General features: G+C 37.0%; 1 protein-coding gene across 1 annotated transcript in view; it reads left to right on the forward strand.

Moving 5' to 3' along the window:
* The window catches only part of LOC150078430 (ionotropic receptor 93a-like), a 237,009-nt gene extending 216,098 nt beyond the window's left edge, over positions 1 to 20,911 (forward strand). Inside the window, exons 11-14 of the mRNA XM_090385539.1 lie at positions 2,322 to 2,484; positions 12,562 to 12,782; positions 13,151 to 13,416; positions 19,872 to 20,911. Of these exons, the coding sequence (XP_090241665.1) occupies positions 2,322 to 2,484; positions 12,562 to 12,782; positions 13,151 to 13,416; positions 19,872 to 20,562 (1,341 nt within the window). The 3' untranslated portion in view covers positions 20,563 to 20,911. The remainder of the gene's footprint in view (positions 1 to 2,321; positions 2,485 to 12,561; positions 12,783 to 13,150; positions 13,417 to 19,871) is intronic.
* The last annotated feature ends 5,532 nt before the right edge of the window (positions 20,912 to 26,443 follow it).

Here is a 26,443-nt window from a genome sequence, read left to right on the forward strand (position 1 = left end):
GAATCAGCGTCTGGCAATAATCTGTAACTGTAGCATGTTTTTTCTTTAATTCAATTAAATCCTTAACTTCTGTGATAATCCACTGGGCATCTTACTTTTGCACTGAAATAAATGCATTGGTAACTTCCAGAATAAATCACTTCGAATACTTCCCATAATTAAATACCTCAAATTTACTATAGTCCCATTCCTAAAATGGGAGCCCTCCCCCTTTGTCTCCTTTACTACAGAAATCTCTTTGGGCAATACTCATTAGTTCATACACTGTCATGTTGGATGCACTTTTGTTCCTTAGTGGAAACCAAGTCGAGGATATTATATCTCCTTGTACTTTTTTTGACAGGTTTTAATGAATAACAATCATCCAGATAACTCAAAAATCTGTTTCTCTATGGCATATTGGCCGTCCAAGATATCTAATTTATGAGAGAAGAATCTTTATTGCAACGCTTAGAATGATAGTTTACATAATAGTAGTTGCAACAGCCCGTCACAGCACAGTGGCCACGGATTAACAATGTACTACAGAGACATTATTGCCTCAAAAAGCCAAAGATACATAAATAAATAAGTGAAAAAAAGTACAGTAAAATGGAGAAATTATTTGAGTATACTACATATATAGAACATTAAGTGAGTGTACAACCATTTGTTTCAAAATACATACTATAAGGATACCTTATAGTATGTAGATCGAAGTCACCCATAATGAGGTAATCATGCTTGGCTGCCTATTCAAGTTGCCTATAGAGATTGAAACAAGAGTATATTTCATCAGTGCCACTTCTGTTTGGATGCAAAAACTTCACTTGAAAAAAGCTACCAATAACACCATTATTACTGCAAATGATTTTTGTAACAGTCAATTTGTACACATACATGTTTTCAGGTTTTATCTGAATCGCATCAATGTGATTGGCGTATATAGAAGTGGAATGAATAATCTACCCAGCCTGCATGGTTTTTTGTTCATACACTAGTTTTTCTTACTTTTTTGGTATGCCTTGCTCTTTAAATTTTTATGTATATGTTCCCGCGATTTAACTTTCCATAAACGGGGATTTTTCTGTGTACAGTTCGATGAATTCTGTAATAAATTCGTTGGACATTTTTAACAGCAATGCACAAAACTAGAAACAAAGGATGAACTGTTCGTTAGCTATAGGTTGTGTTAAGAACATTGGTTGTTATAACTTTCTGACAGATAAAGAAATTGTTTCACCATTAAATACTAATCCAAATAAAGAGGATGTTTTGTTTTTTATGGTTGAGTTTAAGGAGCATCGGCGACTACGGCTGCCCATTCAAGGCCATGTTGCTCCTTGTATATTGCTATAAACTGCGTGTTCCGAGGTCGATTTTCTGTTTTGCTGGACGAAAAAAAACCGAGTTTCCGGGAGAAAAAAAAAAAGAGACCACTATGCCACCCTCGCCTGAAACCGACTAACTTAGCCATGTTGCGAAAAAGACCCATAAAAATTCCTCCCATCATCGACGAGATTCGAACTCGGGTCTTTTCCACCTGGTGTGGAGAGGATGGCGATTTATCAATTGTGCTACCCATGAGGGCAAGAGAGGACATATGATGAATGCATACTACGGAAACCAACAGTCAATGAAGATTGGTACTAGATGGGCCGAATCTGCAGAATAATTATATGAGAACCGTTCATTGTTCTATAAAAAGAGAATCATGTAAGGGAAAAGAAAACCGACATCTTTCATGGAGCAGAATATTGGAAATTATTTTAAAGCTGTGAAAGCATGTATAATCTGTAAATAAGAAAGGTAATTTTCCCTAATTCATATGCCTCTCTTTCATACATACAATATATATATATATATATATATATAGACAATGCATTTTGAATTGATTGACCTTGGTCCCAACTGTTTCGAATAACGTGATTTTGCTGTACCACATTTACAATAATAAGCAACACCACATTTATTAAAATATGCATATTTTTATAAAGCTCAAGTTTATACTGTAAGTGTCACAGATATGAACTTGAGCCACAGTACCTTTTCAGGAAGCAATTTTGTTTTAAAAATTAGGGCTATATGCAATTCTAAGATTCAGAGTTAAGAAATCTTTTAGCGTTAGTATCATAATTTGAATTCATAAAATATACTTTCTGTAACTCATAAAACTGGATTGTTCAAGGATATGAATGGCATGGGTAATATATGAGATTTCAAACTGTTTCTATACAGTTTGACATCTCATATAAATCCACGTCTCTATACACTTTGAAAAATAAACTATTTCTATATCTGTGAAAATATACTGATAAAGATAAAACATTTTCTCCAATTAGACTTGGCTGTGCGTTCTGATCGCTGTAGTAATAATGGGTCCAGTTATGAACATTATACACCGGAGTAGCAAGTACTACATCTATTATGAAATGCCGACAGATAGGGGACTGTTCCGTTTGTCTAACTGTGCGTGGTACTGTTTTGGCGCAATCGTTCAACAAGGTAAGTTCAGAAAGTTTTGGAACTACTGTGCAATATTCTGATAAATACAGTTAGAAGAGCTTATGGTGATATAGGAATAAGTCGGTATCGTAATAAGCAGAATTAAGTTAAAGATACTAGCGTGAACAAGTTTTGTTTGTGTGGAAAAAAATTTTTTTTTTCGAAGAAAAACCTTTTAGAAAATGCACTCAGAATAAAATGTATATGAAAGCTGCATGGTTAATGCATGTCATGTTTCCATCACCTTGATTATTGACTACTTTTAGCTGACAGTGGGACTCGAATATTGTATCCCGAGATGGCATCATCGAGTTACTAGAGAAATCAACCGCTCATTGAGAGAAATCGTACCGACCTTTCTAAGATCATTATCAGTTAGATTGATTTACTGAATATTGACATTATCGAATAATCGTGGTTTTGCAAGACCTACAAGTACAAAACGGATGGATACCAACACATTCAAAACCTCATAATTAGGTCGGATCAGTGAAGAGGCTTTTCCCGTCAAATGTCATTAATCATATATTATATTCAATTGTATGACTTTCTAAATAATCTCCCGTACTTTGTTTCTGATAAGCAATATAAGAAAAGGATCCAAGGGAAGTTCCCCGCGCTCAAATATAGAGGAGTAATAATGGATTCAAAGTGAAACGTCTGTAGATGACCGCTGTCCTGGATGGAGTGATTAGCAATAACTGATTATTGGTTGGTTTACATTTCGTTTAAGTCAAGTGATGCGTCTGATCACCCTTCCTCTGCCCTTACTAAAATTTTTGGCTTCCATTTCTTAATCATTAAACAAATGTTAAGTTGTTTATATCCGCCTACCATCATTAAAAAGCTAGTTACTGCTGAACTCCTCAGTATCTTTCGCAAACCGTGGTAAAATGGCTTGCTAGTAATAAATCAGATTGCATGCAGAGCAATCAAAGCAACGCGTAATTAAAATTCCAGTTAACAGGGCATCCGTTAACCGTCAATCCATCTTTTTTTATGAACTGATTAAACGAATCTAGGTTTTTCTCAAGGAAAAAAACATTTTAATTAAAAAAAAGTGGCGAGTTCTCATAAATAGGGAAGTTGATAAGAATTTATTTTGATTAGAAGCCGTCCATAGCTGAATAGCTAGCGTGCTAATAACGAGATCCACACGTTGCTTGTTAGATGCTACGCAAAGCTAAAATGTCTGTTCTACTATTACTTGCAAACTTCTTTGGCACGGTCTGTCTTTTCAAAATATGGAAAATAAAAGGCACTTGCCTAAAGATAAATATGCATTGTCTTTCATTTGTAATAAGATTCTTCCACACATAATAGGCATAAAACGTATTAGAAACGCTTTTATTTTAACGCAGATTAGCTATCAACAGGCACCGTTTATAATGTAAGTATACTAGTTACAGCACGTTTGGAGTGCTTCGTGATAGCATATTGATTTCGCCATTTGTCACACGTTTGGAGATCGCAGTTAAAATTCCGTTGGAGACTGGAAAACTTCTTCAAATGAGCTTCAATAATTAGTCAGTCGCAGGCCGCGGAACTAAGATATTCCCCAGTGATTTATTCTAGCTTTTTCAGCCCACACAACTTGCAAATCAGCCATGTCCACACGCACCTTAACAGAAATTGTATGATCGCATCCAGTACCATATGAACTTGCATATATGACCAAAACAGTCAATGCGCAAAAATCTTCAAAATAGGTCAACCATCCACCTGTGTACTGTACACGCATTACAGTGCTGTAATGAGTGTCTATCCATGCTAGTTACAGGCGATGTAATACACTTACAGTACTTCTAAATAGCCTCTTATCCATAATGCAATAGGGAAAAACTTGCATCAACAGATATGCATTATCGAAAAATTTTAACAAAGGTTTGTTAAAGAGCCATTATAAAAAACAGATCTCGAAGTCCTGTAATTTTATTCAGTATTAACTTCTGTAAAAATGGGGCACCTTAGAAGTCCATTTTTCAAAACGACTGAGGTATTATTACACAACATGGGCACCGGCTAAGAGCCAAAATAATAAGGAAGCCCCTCAAGAAAAATATGCTGAGAACTCATTATCCTACAGACAATGCCCTAATGGCTAGTAGTGTAAAGTTATAGTACATTACCTAAAGCTCTTTCTATAGGTGACAGGAAAATATGACTTGTTCAAAATGGTCAAACACTTTTCATTTTCTGCCTGAATTATAAAAAATGATCTGAAAGTAGAGCTAGCAACATACTTTTGTTATTATGAGAACAAATAATGGTAGCACATACTTTTTACACCGTGTGGTCACTTTATTAGGTACACCTACGTAATACTGAGTAGGTCTCTCCTCTTTTTGCTATCAGAACAACCTAGATTCTTCATGACATAGACTCAATTAGGTGTCGAAAGTGTGCTACAGAGATACTGACCCACTTAATTACTACCCATAATTATTGCAGATCTTTACTCCGAAGAACTTTGACCTCATACCACAGCCGCCCGCCTGGATTGAGGTCTGGGTGACTAGTGAGGAAATGCAATAGGCTGAATTCACTCGTTCCAGGAACCAATTTTGTACAATTCTGGCCTTGTGACATGGCGCATTATCCTGTTGGAAGAACCCATTCAGCAGATGGATACGCTGCAGGAATGCGCCTGGTCAGAAAAAATTCCCAGATAACTTGTGGCATCCAAATGTTTCTCCATTGATACGCCACGAAAACACCCCAACAAAAAAAAACAAAAAAACAGAAGGTACCGTTACAGTGTGCTTTGTAACATCAACACTGGAGGATTGAATACGCATTGTCTAATGAATCCTGGTTCTTGTTTGCGCGGACCAGAATATGGCAAAAACAGCATAAGGCCATGGACCCCATCCTGCCAGGGTACCTTCTGGTTTTTTGTTGACAGAAGTGAAACCGGTTCGGTCGTCAATTGCGATACCCCATCCATGTCTAGGTACGACGAGTTCTTATTTAACTGACTAGCCTTTCGGTTACTCTGCACAAGTTTCGTCAGCCTCCATTGGCATCTCGCGTCAAGGCGCCATTTCCAGCCACAGGATCGCGGTCCGCTGGATGTTATTCGGTTATTGACCAATCTTGATACATGAGGGACACAATCGTATGTGAAAACCCTCCGCTGAGCTGCAGTTTCCGAGATCCTCATGCTGGTAAGTTTACCAGCACGAGCATCTCGGAAACTGCCATGTGGCATGCCAGTATGAGCATCTCGGAAATTTTAACCCTGCTGCTTCCGAGAAATTCGTCTTGTCCGAATTGAACAAATTCAACATTGCTATATATATATATGCATGCCTGCTTGATATCGCATTGCACAAACGTGGAAGGCTGTTACTGAAGGAGTGCTCCATTTCACGAAAAGAGTAGGTGTACCTAATAAAGTGGCCATTCAGTGTATTATTATTGTAACTAGGTGAAAAACTAAAAGGTGTAAACAAGAAATAGTGACGCACTTGTGTCGACATTAAGTGCTAGCTGCATTTGTTAAAGGGTCGCACAATAAACGAGAGAGAGAGAGATTAATGGTTTTTTGTTCTGTGCTTGAAATATTAAAAAAACTACATTGTTTATATTTTGTCGTTATGGTAAAATCGATTGAAATGATCAGCGGAAGTTGTTTTAAAGCGATATTAAAACATTCAGACTAATACACGAATAAGCTGAAGGAATAAAGCATTCGTTTCTTGATTAAATCCACCTAAATACTCAATTTCACCTCTATATTCTTTATCAGTGGTTTAAAAAAAACGAGATTGTGTCCTACTGCAACTTTTTTTATTTGCCTACAAAGTCTCATATCTTTTGGTTCCACACGAGCTCGAAGGCCCGGTGCATACCTGCATTATGGAATGATAAGCTACTTGCTGTTCGCAGGGAGCTCACCATTGCGAATAAATAATATATATTATCGGAATTAATGTTGTTATTATTTATTTATTTTTATGGTACATTTTATAGCTCTGTATGTATTTGTATGTAAAAGTACATATTCACGGGACGATTTGCATGTTGTGTTGTACTGCTGAAAAACAAAAACTCACTACAGGCCCCGACTGAAGAAGCTTTTAAGAATTCAAGCAGTCTGCGGCACAATTCGAACCAGACTATACAGGTGGACATTTTGGCAGATCCCAGGAAGGAAAGGACAAGAATCTGGGATGCTTTGGTAAAAGTCTAGCAAGAGCATTGGAGTGTTTGGAATAAAGGGCAGATTACACAAAAAATTTTCCCAGATTTAAGAAATGCAGCCTCGATAAAATTCAAATGGTTAGCCTCCCCAAACTTACAAGCTATGTTCTTATTAACTGGTCATGTTTCAATTAATGCAAATTTGCATGATTTAGGAATTAATGAAAGATCTAGTTGCCATTGTGGCGAAAGAGAATCATGGGAACATATTATGTACAACTGTGAGGTTGTTGTTGTTGTTGTTGTTTGGTTTTTAGGAGCATTAGCAACTAAGGCCATATTGCTCCAGGATATGCGGCGGTCATTCCTTAACCTTTCCGCATCCTCCGTATTTGGTGGTGACGGGGTCGAACCCCGGTCTAATCAAGAAGCGTGTGCTACGCACTGCTGCTCCTTCCCACCTGGCTACGGAGGCGCCACACACAACTGTGAGGAGCACAGCGATCTACGAATTGAATTGGTATCTCGGGTTAGTAATCTCAATCTTATGGCAGAAAGCTGCGAGACAATTCTAATTGATAAACAGGAGAACTTCTTGGCTTTCCAAGTCTTTGCAACTGCAATATTTCTTAAGCGGAAGACTCTTCTGCATCTGGAAGCCTTGGATTTGTAATGCGGTATGGTGTATGCCGAATTACCTAGAATTCTGTGAAATCGTGGAGGCTTGAGTCTTCTATATCCACTGCAACTCCAGCTCCTTGTGCTGGCATTTCTGCTCTTGGCAGCTCCTGGCGCTGCTGGCTTTCCAACAGACTGTGAACAGATTCAGATCTTTCCAATGAAGTTTGGACTTTGTCTGAAATTTAATTTTTATGTAATTTGATTATTTTTCAATTTGTTCATATCAATCTTTTTTGGTCATGGCAGGTTTTTTCCCTCCCGGTACTTGGGCAAACAGGAGGGGGAGTATATAAGAGTACTGCTAAATTATGTGTAACTGACAGCGGAGTTGCCATTGGTTGGCTGGGACCGCTTTAAGTAATAAATATCAATATCCAACTGAGTAACAAGTGACAAAACTAGTATACTGTCACGGAGGGGTCCCCGAGTGGAGCTACACACTCACTTTGATATTTCTGCAGGACCGTATTTATAAAATCCAATATTGCACAACACTGATCTTCTCCTTCATGTAAGCTTTGGTAATTTTAGTATTTTATAGCCTGATTACGAACGTGTTCCATCATTTATCATTTTTTTTGGAAAATTTTGTGATCTCTTTGAAAGATATACGAAACTGCGATATCTCGCAAAAAATTTACTTGAAGAGTATTCACCGCACATGGCTTGTTTAATATAACGCCAAATCACTTAGCCATTGATCATGATATTGTTGCTTATTAACTGGTTGAAAACCAACACAGAATATTCTGCCTGATGTATGTTGGTTTGATCTTTAATTCCATGTGTGCGAGAAATTGACTTAAATCCGAAAAAGAAGTGTGAATCCATCGTATGCGTTATATCCGGATGCAAAGTAAAATCAGGATCATATGCTCCTCTACGAAGACATCCAGCAATGAAGGACAACATTTTTATATTAATATACATACTTCCTTTATTACTAAACTGTAATTTTTTTTGTAAATTTATCCTCTGCATTGTAAATATACCACTCTAGCTTGCACGATGTACAAGGGGCGATTATAACTTGCAATCAACTGAATAAATAAATAAATAAAATCACATGCTGTTCACATGAAAGAATGAAAAAAGTATCGACAAATATAAATATCTGTGATCGCTTAAAAGTGATAGCAATTCTTGGGATGCTAATGGGTTATATGAAATAGCTTCATTACAAGATATAAAGATGGGTTTCATCAGCTCCTCCTAAACGGAGGCCGTTTGTTTCGTCCTCTCCATATTAAATTGTATCTGATAATTAGGGTTTTAATGGAGTAACGCGTTTGACTCACTTTGATGGCCAAGCGTCCTGGCGAGGTTGCGGGGCCGTTCAACATGTACAAAGCCATACAAAACTACCTAACGCAATTAAGAGTGGAGATCAATGTACACTACCAGAGAATCACCAGAGAAGTACACAGAGGATGTCCGAAGGGGTCGGTATTGGGGCCGCTCCTGTGGAACGTGGTCCTCAACGAGTTCTAAAGATGGACCTGGGACCTGCGGGGGCGCTTGCCTTTGCTGACGACCTCACATTGACAGTGGAGGCGGACTCCAGGGTCCAACTGGAAGCGCTGGCAAATGAAGCACTGCAGCAGTTACAGCAATGGGCATCAAAGAACCAGCTGAGAACATCGCCGGACAAAACCGCATAAATCCTCCTCAAGGGACCTTAAATCTGCGACGACCCCTGCAAATCAAAATCAGTAATGTAACTATCAAGTTTGTTAATCAGCTGAAGTACTTGGCCGTTATCTTGGATAACAACCTAACGGTCCAGCCACACTTGAAATACATAAGGAAAAAAAAGAGGATACTCCGGGCTGGTAGCTAGAATCACAAGGAAAGATTGGGGACCAAAGAAAAAAACCCTCATGCTCTTATTACAAAACAACCTTCATTCCGGCAATTGCCCACGCAGCCGCAGTTTAGTTCCCAAAAACGGCACTGGCAGTCAACAAAAGAATACTAGACAGGACCATATTTCTAACAACGCGTGCTTGCAGCACAGTTAGCACACCATCTCTACAGGTATTGGCTGGAGCGCTCCCCCTGGACCCGGTGGCTGTTCCTGTTGGCTAGGGGAGTGGCTGCCACTCACCAGTGCTATACGACTGACCCGACGGGAAACCTGAAAAACGAGAAAGCAACTACAGAACCAACTTTTAAACCTTTGGCAGTCGAGATGTATGGAGACCACCAAGAGCGAAATAACCAAGAAATTTATACCAGATCTTCGAAAAATATATCCAAACCATCCGGCCTGGTACTTCCCGGGGTACCATGTGACATCCGTGATAACAGGGCACGAACCCTACAACGAAAAGATGCACGGATTCGGACTCATTGACGACCCCAACTGTACACGTGGTGAAACGGAGACCTGGAATCACATAGTCTACGAATGCCCACAATACGAGACTCTCAGAGGGGTACTTATAACTAAAATAAGATACCTACCAAAAGGACTGGAGTCCCATTTTATAGACATGGAGGACGAATATAGAGCAATATCCCAATTTGCACAGGATCTCTTCGTCAGGAGAAGGACTTTGATTACTATCTACAACGACTGATATGCACCACCATTGAGACAGAAACCAGATCCCATCCTGAGCACCAGACAGGACAACGCAAGGACTTAAAAATCAAAGATGAGGAATACAAGGACCGAGCTTGCAGATGTGTGACAAACCTGAAATTAGAAACACAGCAGCTGCTGCCAACAGCCAATGGCGAACTGAAGAGGGCACTCTAGCCCTCTTCATCCTTTAGTCCAAACCTCCTGGGGGATGACCTTTCGTCCCCACCCCTCTTAATTTTTGGCGGGGCATAGGCATGCCCCACTGAAAGCTGGAGCCACCTACCCTATTGGCCCCCATCCTCCTGTCTTTACCCCCAGTCTTTTGCCTCCCCTCCGTCTGTCTGCGTGGGTAGCACAGTGGTACCGCCACCATCCTCCCCACACCGGGTGGAAAAGGCCCGGGTTCGAATCCCGTCGATGACGGGAGGAACTTTAGTGGGCTTTTTTCACTCCGTGGCTGAGTTAGTCGGTCTCAGGCGTAGATAGCAAGGTTTTTTCCCTCAGAAACAGGTTTTTTCGTCCAGCAAAACAGGCAAATCGACCAGAGAACACACGTTAATGTAATTTCATTTACGGGTAACCCTAATACAGTAATTTAATATCCCCTCCGTCTGTGTCTACACGCCAGCGAAAGTCCCACACACCAAAAATTAAACATGATTAAATTATCTTACGCCCATTACTTGGTCTAGCAACTCAAGCGACGCTACCCCTACGCCAATGCAAAATAAAGGTGTGTGTGTGTATATATATATATATATATATATGTGTGTGTGTGTGTGTGTGTGTGTGTGTGTGTGTGTGTATATATATATACACACACACACACACACATTTTTTTTTTAGGTCCTAGCCGCCGAAAGCTCAGGAAATTAAGCGTCAGGACCTGCCAGAGTGAATCTAAGACAACTGGGTTCCTGGTCTGTCTCCACGGGGCGTAAGTGGGGCAACGTCTTGGGCCTCGGCAGGGGCCCAGCGGCTAAATGACCAGATGAACAACGGTACATGACACTACACATGAACAATTCCCATACACTTTTAACTCTCTGGCATTTCCCAGCGATTCACCCACAATGTAAGCAACGCGGAGATGGGGGAAACCCCTGGTGTCATATGACAACAACACACTTTACACTACCTCGTAAAAAGGTTATGTATAGAATTAAATAAAAGACAGTATTAAAGCAAAAATAAATTGCCTATTTTATGTAAGTGTATACAGATTAATAGTTTGTAAAAAAAAATTAAAACTGCTGACATATGATGGACATTGTCAGATAAAATCTGATTGAATGTTAAGGTTCAGTCAGATGGTTGAAAGTGATAAAATAAGTATTTCTTAAAACTGGTACGTTCGGTTAAAACATGCTTAACAGATAAAACGGTATCACGCTGCTTTCACGTGGGAGGGTCATCAGTCCTCAATAGAAAATAATGTGCCAGATTACTGTGTCCTATGCAGAGCCGAGCAAGAACAACGCTTAATCTGATACAAGTTTGTATCTTATCTGCCCATTCCGCGAATCTTGCCACTGCGAATATACCTTATTACGGATTATTTGCCTGTAGTCTGTATAGGGAACTGACAGGCCAATATTATTCGCGGGGACTGGCGATTTGGCTGCAGTTTCCACTAATCTCAATGTGGCTGTGGATACAGGTGCATAATGAAAAATTAGTAAATGCCATGAAGAAGGAGTGTTAGATTTTATATTTTAGGTATAAATTCTCTAGAATAGGCGAAACAAAAAATCAAATAAGATATTTACGTTATCTCACTCCCTAGAAAACTTGCGCAATGCAGCATAATTTGAGGCCATAAATAAAAAAAATCAGCATGGAACTCTTTCGAAATGGCTACTAATTTCATAAGCCGTGTTAGAGCAGAAAATAGTGTTATTGAGGGAAAAATGCCGGGTGTCTTAAAAAGAGGCCGTAATGTGTTCTTTATCAACATATATTCGCATTTAGATTCTCCCGCTCCCCATCAGATATCTTACTCAGATCTGATAGGGGGGGGGGGGGGGACATGGCGTAAGGTTTGATCAAGAGATAGCTAATATGGAAAATCACTCCCAGGAAAGAGTGAAATCCAAATGTATGCTCCTACTATTATTGAATGTTGATCAGCAAAAATACATTATATTTAATTTCCCACAATAACATTTATTCATATGTATTTTATGCTTTCCCTTGAAAGTGATGAGCGATACAAAATTTTCAAGCTCAGATTTAAATTCATCACATTCAGATAATTACTAGAATCACCTGTTTCTCTTTAAAGGAGAGAAATACTTTTTTGTTTCGTTGTTCATGTAATTACACCAGCCAACAATTTTAAACTTTTTTTTCTGATTTTGACTAAATAGCAAGGCTAAGATGGAACTTAAAATAAATAAATTTTCTGTTTATACTACGGGATGACCAAACGGTCAGAGGAGTTCGCAAGATAGACAGAATACAAAAAACAGCACCGTATTTAGCAGTAACGGGCTTGAACCCCGGTCACTCAAGGCACGTTTACTTATGCACCCGTTGGCTTGACCACTCGGCTACGGCGGCCTTCTTCGCCACATATGCAATAATAACTAAAGTTACTTCTGCTAAATAAACTGACTTTATATTAGTTTGTGTATTACAGATGTATTATTGTCTTCCAGGTGGTTCTTATTTGCCTGTTGCTCTGTCTGGAAGAATCCTTGTTGGCTTTTGGTGGATTTTTGTCATCGTTACTGTGACGACGTACAGTGGAAACCTAGTAGCGGTCTTGACTTTTCCAAAAATACGTAATACAATGAATACTTTTGATGACCTTATAGCTGCCCGCGGTTATAAGAGGTGGGGTGTATTTGAAGGAGAAGCAGTTATTGATTTTTTCAAGGTAAATATTTCTAACTTATGCTTCAAATCTTTTTTTTTTTTTTCTTATGCGTAAGAGCCATATTAGGAATATCTGAGAAGAGGTCATTCATTAAATTATAAGACAGATTTGTTTTCCTCCACTACTGAAATTACGAGACTCACCTATGTCCTCGTGATTTTCTTTAAATCAAAGTTCTTTTAATATATATAGGCTATTCCCCACTCGCCTACCTTTTTGGGATTACTGGCTCAGTGCTGTAAAATCGATATCTAAAAGGCATATATAATTATGTGAACAATAAACAATTATAATACGCTCGTTCTATTTGAATACTTGATCACTTGGTTGATTACATTTGAACTAATAAACTAACAATTTTGTTACAGAATGCTGAGCCAAACAGTATCATGAACGAAGTATGGAAGGGAGTTAAAATCTTCAAGAGAAACCAGAAAAATCAGGTACTAAAAGATGTTCGGAAAGGAAAAACCGTCTTAATCGGCTCCAAGTATGAACTGCTGGAGTTCCAAGGTGAATACTACAACGAAACTGGCAAATGCGGTTATCTCATTGGCAGCGACGATGTTGTTAAGAAGCCAGTTTCTGTGGCTGTTCCTAAAAACTGGCCTTATTTGGAAAAGCTGAATGAAGAGTAAGTCGAAACGTAATTTGAAGCCATTTTTAAGAATTTGATGGGCATATGAGAGTTATCAAAAGTACGATAAAAGTCTCATTTCTGTACGCAACCACATAGCAGATTATTTAATAATTGAAAAGGCCTACGCGCTCTGCATTCATTACTGTACGTATTTTAACGTTAAACCTGTTTTAACTGCAACTTATTATTTTTATTTTCCGTTCCGCTCTACGTCGCATAGTAAAAAAATATAATATTAACTTCACCACAAAAAAAAACAAATATACGAACAGAAAGTTTTATCACTGTCTTCTGATTTCTCCATAACGGCTTTAATTTTGGAATTACTTAGTTTAAGAAGTTATTTACACTTGTTTTTCAGAGGAATTAACACGTGCATCAGACAGATTAATGTTTATTCTTACCCACTTACATGTGACGGAAATAAATTTTGCAATATATTACGATGGTAAATTGATTATAAACTTTAAAATTATTTCACTGAATAAAAGTATCATTGACGTACCGCCTGACTTCGTTTATAACTTGAAGATTATGTGCACATGTTTCTCCATGATAACACTTGTAATTGGGATAACAATGCGAATGTGATATTCATAAAAAGCTTGAGAAATTGGCGTTTAAGAGAGCGCTGTGCGATTCGCACCAGCATATACCCTGTTCGTGATGTAACTGAGAGTGCCTGAAGTTAAACTATCTGCGAAGTTGTTAGTGCAGTTTGTATTTCTTATGGGACATGTCAGTCAATTGGAGTGTGGTTTGTAGCCTAGAGTAGTGTACTATATCACGTTAAATATGAAAGTATATTAGAACAACAACAAAGATATTTTGAAGAACGAAAGAGCCTCTCAGATGCAATGGCAAAAGAAATTATGGACAGAAGAATTATACGCACGGAGAACACACCAATTCTAATCACAGACTTATGGATCCTGCTGGATATACATTGTCTTCATATTGTGTGTACGTTCCGGACGTAGGCAATTTGAAAGAACTATATGAACGTTCTGGTAATTTAAAATGGGTTAAGAAAACAAGAAATTGCAGCGTCGTGTGAACCTAATGAATATGCCGTTCATTAGGTCCAGACGGTGCATAAGTCAAATTCTCGAATTTCACAGAAACCACCTACATGAGTTAAGTATACCATCACAGGAGGTGCTTGCATTGGAATTCGAAAAGCTCAATTAATGCAGAAAATTCCATCAGATTACTGTAGAATATGGTTAAATTCACCGATGAAGAAGAGTAGGAAAAGTTCTTAGACATGGATTTGAAAGGAATTTTCTCTGTTCCTCTTAATCTGAGAGGAACAGAGAAAATAGATTGCTCGACATAATTATCAACATTTGATCAGTTGTTTGATGTACCTAAAAAAAAAAGAAAATCAAAAAAATCTGGAACGCTGTTGGAATATTTGGCAGGGTATACTTCCTGTGAGTAACCTCTTCTTGATCTGAATGAATAAATGGAAACAATTATATCAGAATTTGAGAAGGTGTAGGAAGTTAAATCCTTTCCCAGATGGCCAAAAGAAATTATTAGTGCCCTCTGTCTGCGTATTCATCATGGGAGGATCTTGCCCTCTAGGATTAGATCGCCTTAAATCTTCGCCGATGGCTTTGGGAGACAGTGTGGTGGGACCCTGGAAGAATATTCCCAAAGGAAAAACATTAAATGAATATCCTGCCATGTCCACAAAGTCACAACCCCGGAAAGCAAATAGAGAGAATACACATATCCCTCGCTATTCGCGGTCGCATTTTATAAGAGTAAAATGTCAATATTAATCGTTGTGACCTACAGTCCAAGTGTGGGCGTGACTAGTGTTGATCAAGTGTGAAATTGTCAGTCTGTGTTATTCATTTGTAGCGAGAGCGCGCGTCTATCTCGTTTTTACCGTTTACCAGCTTAATTTTTATGAAAATATGAGTTTTATCAAAAAGGGAACTGTTAAAAGATCGAAGAAGGCGATGACTTTATCAAGCAAGATTGGGTTGTTAGATAAACTTTCAAAAGGACCAGAGTTTAGTTTCAGCTGAAAAACCATTATAAAAATAAATGAACCCACGGTTCGATCCATTAAAGAATCGGAAGAAAAGATACAACGCAGTGTTTCTGAAAGCGCACTTATTGCAGCAAAAATATTTACCATAACACGCGACATTAAAAATTGAAAAAAAAAAAAAAAAAAAAAAAAAAAATGGAAAAGGTGTTAAACATTTGGATTAAAGATCAAATGCAAAAAAAACGTTCCGATAAGGGAGCTTATCATACGTGAAAAGACAGAAAAACTATATGAATACTTTAGCGAACCTTGCGAAAGCTCTAGTGGTACAAGTTTTTTTTTTATCTAGCAAAGTCTGGTTCTAAAAAAAAAAAAAAAAACTTTTAAACCTCCACAACTTGAAGTTCGTGGGTAAATGAGTCGACAGATTTTATGACTGCAGAAAGTTTTCTGGATAAATTAAAAAAAGTTAATTATGGATAAAAAAAAAAGTAAATTGCAGCCATTATCAACCCACTGCAGGATGGAAGCCTCCTCAACAATTCATGCTGAGGGAAAATGGACCATAATCTACCACGCTGGTCCAGTGCGGGTTGGCAGATCGACCGTATTCAGCAGTCAGGGGCTTGAACCCCGGTCTACTCAAAGAGCGTGTGCCACTGCACTCCCGCTCCCTAAAGGATATCAATGCGGATGAAAGTGGCTTGTTTTGGAAGACAATACCTTCTAGTACTTATCTAGAAAAACATGAAAAATCTTCTGCTGGATTTAACGCTGCCAAGGACAGGCTTCCACTCTTGTTTTGTGTTAACGCAAGCTGCCACATGATCAAACCGATGGTCGTTTAGAAATTACTGAATCCGCGCATTAAAGGGGAAGAAAAAACAACAGCTCCCAATTTATTGGAAAGCAAATCAAAAGGCCAGGTAACAGCTTCCCTTCTTACAGTATGGTTCTATGATTGAATTCTACATGAAGTAAAACTTTACTTGCCTTAAAAATCATTGCCATTTAAACTTCTTCTTATAATTGATAATGCTCCAGGACATCCAGAAAACCTCATGTTTGAACGTTTGGCTGTCGAAATTTTATTCTTGCTCCCAAATACATCACTTTTTCAGCCGCTAGAGCAAAGTGTGAGTTGGATCGAAATTTAACATCAAATCGCTAAATGAAATTTTCACGCAACCCAAACAACTTTCCGATAAATTGTTCGAAATGTATCCAAATATGGAAAGGAGCATCAAATTTAAGAGAAAACTCGATCACTTGCTTTCACCTTATAAAGAAGTTCACAAAGAACTTGAAAAGATAAAGAAACAATTATCCATCAAAAGGCTTAGTCTCTTCAACACCAAGCACTAGTAACTAATAGAATGCTTAGTTGATCATCATGAATTATTTGACAATTTAAATAAATTACATTTTGCTTTAATTTTTTTTTTATTAGAAACCACATATATCCGTATTTCACTATACTTAAATATAATACATAAATAGAATCAAATTTAGGCTACTTTTCCTCTTAATTTTCATATTTTAGAACGTAACCCCTGGTTTCAGATGGGCGCCGAACCTTGTTATTCGCAGTTTCCGTATTCATGACATTTCTTTGGAATCGAAATCCCGCGAATACTGAGGGATTGCTGTATTGAAAAACAAGGAGAAATTTCCATATTAGAAACAATAGTGTGTCGTTCTGAAATGCTTTCAGAACAATGCAAATTCGCCAAAGAAGGCACAATATAATCTAAAATACTTTCAGGACAACGTCAATTCAAAGAAAACGTGCAGAGAAAATAAGCACTGACTGTCGACAAAAGTGATGAATCACATGACGATATTTCACAATCTCTATCTGGAGATGTGAAATTGTGTAACCAATATGTAGCGAGTTTCCAGTCCCAGAGTAAAGATATATCTTAGGAATGGAAAACGCATTCCATACTAGTTACAGAATTTACATGACCTAAACATTACATATAGTTGTGAAATCGATAGAAATTTTACTTAAGAGGAACCTAACGCTATCAGAGACATTTTGCTGTATGGCCATGCACACGGAATGAGATGCCTTGGAATTCCCAATGCTGCACATTTTTCTGTCATATTTATTTGAGGATGTTTTAGCGTCGTCGGAGAAGATAAAAGAACAGAAAAGGGAGAGATTTTCCTCTAATAATGAAGAATATGAAGGCAGCCAAAGAAGTTCCGTTACAAAAAAAAAAAAAGAAAAACGTTTGAGAGCCTTAAATGTTAGGGACTGTTTTGAATAAATATATATATTAATTTATTTTATTGTTTTTACATCTCCAAAAAATTTCCCTGCAGCATGTGAAAAATGGGTAATAGTAGCTTTCCGTCATATCTTGGCATGCCCTTGAAGGGTGAGAAGTTACCCTAGCCACAACTATTCCAACAAACTAGATTAATGTTGTTTCAAAATTTTTTTAAATTTTCTTCCTCTAAAACAATAGCAATCACATTCCATCCCACTCAAAGGTTTGGCGAAAGCAAATCCTCAATGGAGCTTTATAATTGAAACAACAGCTTCGTAAAATTTGAAAGGAGACAAATGAGTTACTGATCGTGTATCTTATTCTAAAGCACGGGTCCGATTTATCAGGCAAAAATCAGCAGCAATAGCAAGACGCTTAAACGTTCACTTACAAAGATAGAAAATTATTTACAACTGCAAATGCTTCAGAAATCCAATTCAAGTTGAACCTGACCAATGTACGGATCACATTACTAGATTTCGATCATCAAGCGTACTGCTTCTGAATCTGGATCATTCAGATGATATATCTGAATAATCCTACTGAAGTTATTTGAGAAAGTGCTGCTACCGATCCTCAACATAGAGATATCCTTGCGGAGAAGCTTCTCCAGATTCATTATACGCTCTCATAACGCAATGACAATTACTACAAATCTCCTCTCAAGAACAAATGTCATATTATCATCGTTCGAGTGCAATCAAGGACTTACCATAACTTACTTCAATATAGAAGTCGCCTTCAATGCAGTCAATGTCCCTCACTATTATGACTATTATGACTATATTACCATTAAAGCAGTCATCCTGTGGTATCTCTTTTCTGGGAAAGAATGTTTCAGCTGGGCACCAAAGGAACATAGTCACAGCTGGAGTCTCCCAATATGGCATGCCTTCATGATTGTTATTCATTGCTATTATAGCACCACTACTCCGTAATAACCGACAAATCCAATTCTACACAGATTACATTAAGCTTTTAACCCCTAGTGGTTCTAAACATCCCCTTGTCCATAAACCATATCAATAAGGTTTATTGAAAATTACACCCTTTCTTCATTTAGTTTGGCCTAATTATCACCCTTGAGAAGACCAAGCTTAATATGTTTTTCCTCTGTAGCCCAATCCTACCATGATCGCAGGATTCACTAAAATCTCAGTTGTTACATCTTATTCCAACTTCGGTGTAATATTCGACCCGAAACTGGGGTATCTTCCATTCAGGTAGATAAACTCATGGGCCACGAGTCAGCTCTAGACAACAAAACAAAATCTCTTAGATATAAAAAATAATAATAATAAACACTCCAATAATTAAAAAATACAACTGAACCATTGTTTATCCATCGGAAATATGGGCATATCTGCAGGTCCAAAGTCCAAAAATCTTCTCATTGCATCTGAATATTGGCTATTTAAATGGGCGAATTGAAAATCCAATTTAAAAAATACGTTTACAAAAAATATGTAAATTTATATTTACAAAAATATACTACAGCTTGGGAATATTTTTCGTAATATGTACATATTGTTTTTAAAATAATAATAAATTAAATTTGCTAAAAAGCAAATTTAATCTAAGTAAAAAAGAAAAATTAGTAAAAAAGTTTCCTCATATGGCCTTCTGAGAACGATACAAATTACCTCAAAAGTTTCATAGTAACTTTTGAAGCATCGTCTCCTTGTTGTTCCATGTAAGCCAGTAGACTCCACACGAGACAAGCGGGATTAACCAGGACAGTAAGGACCGCAGATAATCGGGAGTCCACTGTATATTCAAGAATTTCTTTCACGAGAATAAATAAGCTTTAAAAAGTCTTAATAGTCTTTATATAGTCTTAATAACCCTATACTCGTATAAGCTTAATATGAACGGATACACTGTTGTAAACCAACCTTCTTTATAAGATAAATTTATACAAGCATAATATATGACATTTATATTAGTCATCACTTTTTCCAGTCCATTTTTTGCTTATGAAATTCAGTATTATTCAAACCTTGAATTATGACGTCTTAGACTTCTAAGCAATCCTTTTGCATATTTGTGAAATTAAATAATTCAGACATAAATAGTAGTAGTAGTGCACATCATATTTCTAGCAATTATTCCAGATATACTGAGATCCACTTATACTGACATCTTTGTTTGTGTCTTTCTAGGATCAGCAGACTAGTAGAAAGCGGCCTGTTCATACGGTGGAGGAAAGCTGTGCTTCCACCTGACAATGAGTGCACTGTATCGTCCAAGCCTCAGGCGGGTGACACGCGAAAGATCGATATTATGCAAATGATGGGATCGTTCTTTATCTTAGGGTTTGGATTCGGAGGGGCTCTAATTTCTCTGCTAATAGAATTCTTTTATTCACGCTGGCGACGTCCATCTCATTCATCGGGAGGATTCTTTGCAAGGAACCTACAGATCGTTGGTTACAAGAATGAGAAGAATGGAACCTTGAAACAGAAAAAGATTTTCCCGTCAAATAAACCCCCCCGAAGATTTGATCACTCTGACCAAACTGCTAAGCCCCATCGCCAATCCAAACCTCGTAAGTCCAATCGGAGGCGAGATGACGACAATCACAGGAGAAGAGATAACGATGACGACAATTATAGGAGAAGAGATAACGATGATTACTATAGAGGCGACTACGGTGGAATGGACAACTACACAAGTCAATACGGGGGGTTTTCGAGAGAAAAGCGGAGAAAGGACAACAAACGAAATGACAATCGCCACAGAGACCGCGATGATCGAGACAACAGACACAATGATGACAGTGATCAGCGCGGTAGGAGAGGAAACCAGGAGAGAAATGACAGTTCTTACTTTACTTACAGCGACAGATATTAAACACGGGTACAGTGAAGCAGTTGCTATGGAAACACAGATGAAGTATATTTTCAAATCCTTTACTTCATTCCAGCAACGTGGACATGAAAGAGCAAATACTGCACCTATTTTTCCGGGATGCCGACACTTAAGTTGTCCTTACAAATGCCATTCATGAAATTGTATGGGGAAAAGAAATCCATTGATGCACAAAACATACACACACATCTATAAACTGAAAAAGAGAAACGAACCGGCTCCATATGTGAGATACCCTTGTGCCTATCACCTCAACTTCAGCCAGCAGTTGCTGAAAAGCAATCCTCGCAGAGAAAATATTTTTCTCTTTATAAGGTCAATCTTAAAACGTCCTCAGTAGTAATCTTCGAGATGTGGGGGGAAAGTTAACAACACGATTTAAGTGATATTTTCTTATATATTGTGGGATTATATTTCTAAAAGAGTGTTTGCAAAGAAAACAATAAAATGAAAGTATAAATACTTTAAGAATTCGCAGAACCCTTCTTGCACTACTACGTGCAAGTTTAAATGCACAGGTTCTGCGCTTTCAACTCACATGCATCAATTTTTATATAATTCTCTATAATAGAGATTATATCACTTACTTATAATATCAAGCCGAGCTGTCATCTGTGATATTCGTATCTGAATTTTATTTGTAATTTATACAGACAAGTTCTGTCGTCCTATAAGTTAAAAAAGCAAACTAAAGATTTCCTTTATCAATATTTTTAGTAAATTATAGATGGAATGCTTGTCATCTAATTAATATTTGCAACTGCTAAGAGCAGAATTATGTTTACTCTTAGATAAAAACTTTACCCACTGATAAAATACGTAGAAATTTACACGATGAATAAAAAAAATTAGCGATTATGACATTCCACAGACTGCTGGGTAACTCTGGTTGAAACGAAAGTCTTTGATGGACATAACGAAATTAGAAAATATAAATATTTCAAGTCAAGCGCACTTGCACTCACATAACTGTAGCTGCAAGTGGATTCACAATATGGAAAGACAATGACTGCCACATTTTTCCTAGGATTCCCCGGGTACATTTATAATTGAACTATCTCGTTATTTTCCAACGACGCAAACCGAAATTTTTAGTGTTTTATTAATAACTGTCACACTTAAGGGAGAGAGTAATAATACGATAAAACTAATTTTAGTCAACACAGATTTCTACTACACTCGCCAAACTCTTGAGACAGTGCCTTAAGACATGCTCAAAAAAGTGTGCCTAATTAATAATGCTCTGTTTATTAACATTATTTGTTCTCACTACAGTACATTGACAGCTCCCATGTGAAATGGTAATCATGAAATGATTTTACATTTCTCTAAAGAGTATTCCGTCAAACTCATTTCAGAGCTGCGCCTACGTGAGTATCCATGCCCGATCCTGGAACCAGGTTTGTCTTCTCATACCTTTTTGTCCATTTTACATACCTATACAAACGTACATAGACTTTATATTAGTTTTAAAAGGTGTTCGACTAAGTAATATGCAGGGCGATATGGGAAGTCATTATTTTAAATAAAAGGTATTGTTGGAGCACTATGGAATATAAAAGATTTAACAAGCAATGTTTGTTTTACAATTTTATGCCATTTACTTTACACATTCAAACCTTTCTGAATCTGCCCGATATACATTAAATCCTCGCTTTAACGGACAGCGTCACGAACAAGACTTTACAACCATTCGGGGCTTTGCTCCCTCAATCTGAATTTTAATCCATCAGCTCGTATATTTTCACAATAAAGCAAAGTGTCAGGGAGCAAGCTTTCGTCGCCATCATCTTCCATTAGGCCTGTTGAGCGTATCATGTATTAGTAGCCATCTGAATCTCCAATAAGGATAGTCGAAAGTTCTTCAGGGTCTGAATAAGCTTCAGTCAGAGTTTCCACTATAAGGCACAGCAAAATTTCATGTTCATCTACTTCACATGTGCCATAAACAATATTTGCCGCTTTTTATTTCATAATACTCTGGTAGCTTCGACAGCAGTGTTTATTTCTTTGGAGTTTAACGGACAATGAATTTTAGCAGGCAGACCTTACTCTATATAGTCCGTTAAATCGAGTTTTACTTTGTTTTTCACTGAACATGGAAGTCCAAATCAGCAGTTTCCATAATGATTTCCTTCAAATTCATCAAGTTTTGACTTTCTCTGGTAAACCGTTTCTTTAGCACAGCCTTAAAAACCAATTAGATAAATATAAAAGCAGTTTATACATGAATACTGAAATGTGCTGGAGCAATGATCTGCTTAAAAATTGTTTCCTGCGCTTTGGGAAACTGCGGCTCTCCGATAAAAACAAAATTTTTAAGCAGAGTGAGAGGTATCGTTCTGAATATGAAAAATGGCTTCATCAGACCACAGTGTTCTTAAAGAAGCCTTGTCCTTCAAACATGATTTCGCAAACTCCATCCTTCAATCGCCACTTCTGATGATTGATCCTAGTGAAAACTTAGGTTTCCACTTTAGTTAATTTTCAAGAATTTTTGATAAATGATAAATTAGCCAATTAGCTCAGTTTCACAAGCACACGCTCTAAAGGATTGCTCAGGACTTTGAAAAACTATCTTATTGTTCCCTCCAGACACAGAAATATGAAGCTGTAATAGGTTTAGAATTCAGTATTGCATTGTTTCCTCCATCCTCTTTGGGCATCTGTTGCTACCTCCACATCGGGTCTGGCCGCAATATTTGCTCTATGGCTATCTATTATTTACCTAAAATAAAACTTTAATGCATAATATTAAATGGAATGACAAAATTCTCTAATAAATAATTCGAAGAAATGTTCTATGTGATTTTGTGCTCTTGCGGCAGAATGTAAAAAAGAAGCGACTTTCCAATCACCCTGCATATCATAAACATATAACACCTGAATGAATAATTAGAGAATGCCATTCTTAACACGTATTCAAGTTAACTAAACATTCCGCCCTCCCACTCAACAACAGTGGATTAAATTATGCTAGCCTCATACACTGAAAAACAGATAAATATTGGTTAAGTTACAGTACACATAAAAGAGCGTTCTGTCAAATTAAAGCATGCCGAAATTGTTAGTGAATATTATTATCTGTTTATTCCACAAAAGGAAAACACCCCAGTTTATCTATATTTACATATGCAAATCTATACCTATACATATGTAAATGTTTGGGCTGTACGTCATACGCATAGTACAGTATATGTGGCTTAATAACTAAATGACTAAGTTATAATAAGCTTAATTAAATGAAAATGTAATCAGTTCAAGAATTTTCTGTGTATGCTTATAAAAAAGTAACAACCTTCGTACTTTTCTAGATGCCTTTCAAAATGAATAAAATAAATAGATTTAAACAGTGCCAAAGTAAGGCTCACTAATTCAGAGCATCGATATGAAGATCTACAAATCTAAAATTCAGAGCATCTAAAAATCTATATCTGTGTAATTACGTTCAATTTAAGTATAAGTTTAATGTAATCATTGTAAATTATTATTTATTCTGTACAGTAAGCCCTGTACAGACTTTGAGGTAGAAGAGTTACAGATTTGATATCAATTTGGATTATATTTGATTTCATATACAGATCGGTTACATTTCCATAATTTATGACATTATTAATACATAATGTACCGTTAGCACATGAGATTACATAAGTGTTGTAGTTAATACATAAAATAATTTACCATTAATATATAGCATTTATTTTATAAGTGAATATACTTAAAAATTATACATAGTCATTTAAGAACACTAGCTATTTCATTCTTCTATTGGAAGGATTACACGTTTATTTTTAAAGTTAATCTGTCGAAGGTTTTTCCCCCAATTAGAGGGATTTGGTGATTTGACTTACAGAACACGTCTCGATGGAAAGGCTTCGTTAGAACTGGATATATGAATGCTTGTGACAAGATCTGAATTTTTACTGTTGCATACGTTGTTTACCTCGAAGCAGAATATACACAGAGGAATTTTATTAGCACTGAAGAAGTGCTTGAGGTAGTCAAGGTTGTTATTTAGACCAGCACTGGGTGTTAATGGTACAATGCTTCCTTCTTCTTGGGGAGTGGATCAGGACTGGATATATCAAGAGTGTCAATCGTCTGTGTCATGAGTTTTACAGCAACAAGTTGTTTTCAAGGGATGACTTGCACGTTAGCAAGCATCACTGACTTGTTGATGATTGGTGGTTTCTGAGTAGCTTTATAGTGCCACTCATATTTTGATTTTTGTTTCTTTGAGGTGCTGGAGAAATGCAAGGTTCTCATCTCAGATGATATCAAGATCTTTATGAGATTGGACTTCTTTTGAATGAGTGTGGTTATTTTGGATCGTTTCCTGTTTATTTATTTATTTATTTAGTAAATACCATTTATGTTGATTTGCTGTGTTAATTTCCAGGCCAATTCAATTTAAGTGATCTCTAAGTTCAACTAACAGTTACGTAACCCTCGAGTTTCATGGTGACTTGCTTTGGGTCGTCAGAATAGATAAAGAGCTTGAGGTAGTCCACATATAATAGCATATTGAGATGACTAGAGAGAAACGGGCCAAATGTGACAGCAAAACACAAGGTGAAGAGAACTCTCTCCTTCTGGGATTCCTCCTGAAATGGTGTATTCACGCAGAAAATCTTAGTGGGTGACTAAACGCTGCCTCTCATCGAAGGATTGTGCCAAAATTAAAAGAATATTTACATTGATGTTGAAATAATTTTCTAGAATATTAAGCATAGGCGGAACAGTGGCTCTATCAAAGCAACACTTAAGATCAAGGAGTATGACTTCACATTGGGATTTGTTAAGAATTCCAAATAGAATGTCCAAAAGTTTGGTAGCTGTTGATCTTTTAAATCAGTACTCACAATCGATTTTAATTGAATGATTTAAAAAAGATATCAGGTCGTTATTATTAAATATGTTCGTTATGAGCGAAATGAAAGTACCTAAAATAAAGTTTTGCATACTATACTAAGCTGAACCACTAATTAACTACAAAATAACTATAAAAGGGAAGCATACTGGTCGGAAAGTTTATCCATTAACAGAAGCAATATTATTAAAGTAAACAACGGAAATAAATTTAGAGCAAAAACTTATAGACATACGACAGCTATAAAACATTAATGCACTTGAATATGAGCTGCATCTGATATGAGCAATATGATGCATTTTGTATCAAACTAAGTTTGCTACTTGTTGTGAATCAGATAACTACGAGTTGTCTCGATCTTGCAATGCAAAGTTGAGGTAACTCGTAATATCTTCTTCATAATGAGGTGCACGTAGTTTAGCAAATTTAGTTTTATTTTACTGTGTATGCATAACTTTGCCGCCTCGTGTACATTAAAGTAAAGCAAAGTGATCTGAAGATGAAAAGGATACTAGTTCATGTAAGAATACAATTTACTTGAAAGTCCTGTTTTAATATTTTATTCTTTCATTTTGGTGGTTATTAAAGGTGAACATTTTTTTTAAAGAAAACAGAACGAAGATATAATTTAATGCTTCCTGGCTATTCCAGCTTGCATTTAATATATATTTATTATTAAATTCTTTACTGCATGCTTGGAGAAGGTAAAAGGCGTACAATAATTACCCTGTTTGGATAAATACCAGAGACATATATATATCGTGAATTTCACAAAAACGAGGGTTCCAACTAAATGGGAGATTGAGAGAAAACTATAGCGATACATGATCAGAGATGTCCTTGAAGTTTGTTAATACTTTGTCTGTTTAACGAATGTGTAAAAACCATTATATGTTACAATTAATGCACACAAAGGATATCAGCACTTAGTACAATTGCTAAAACAGGACACAAGATGGCAAAAAATTTGGAGAGTTAATTATATTTACAGAC

The sequence above is a fragment of the Mastigoproctus giganteus genome, chromosome 11, assembly GCF_048544385.1.
Source record: "Mastigoproctus giganteus isolate SK-2022 chromosome 11, ASM4854438v1, whole genome shotgun sequence".
In the NCBI taxonomy this organism is placed as follows: Eukaryota; Metazoa; Arthropoda; class Arachnida; order Uropygi; family Thelyphonidae; genus Mastigoproctus; species Mastigoproctus giganteus.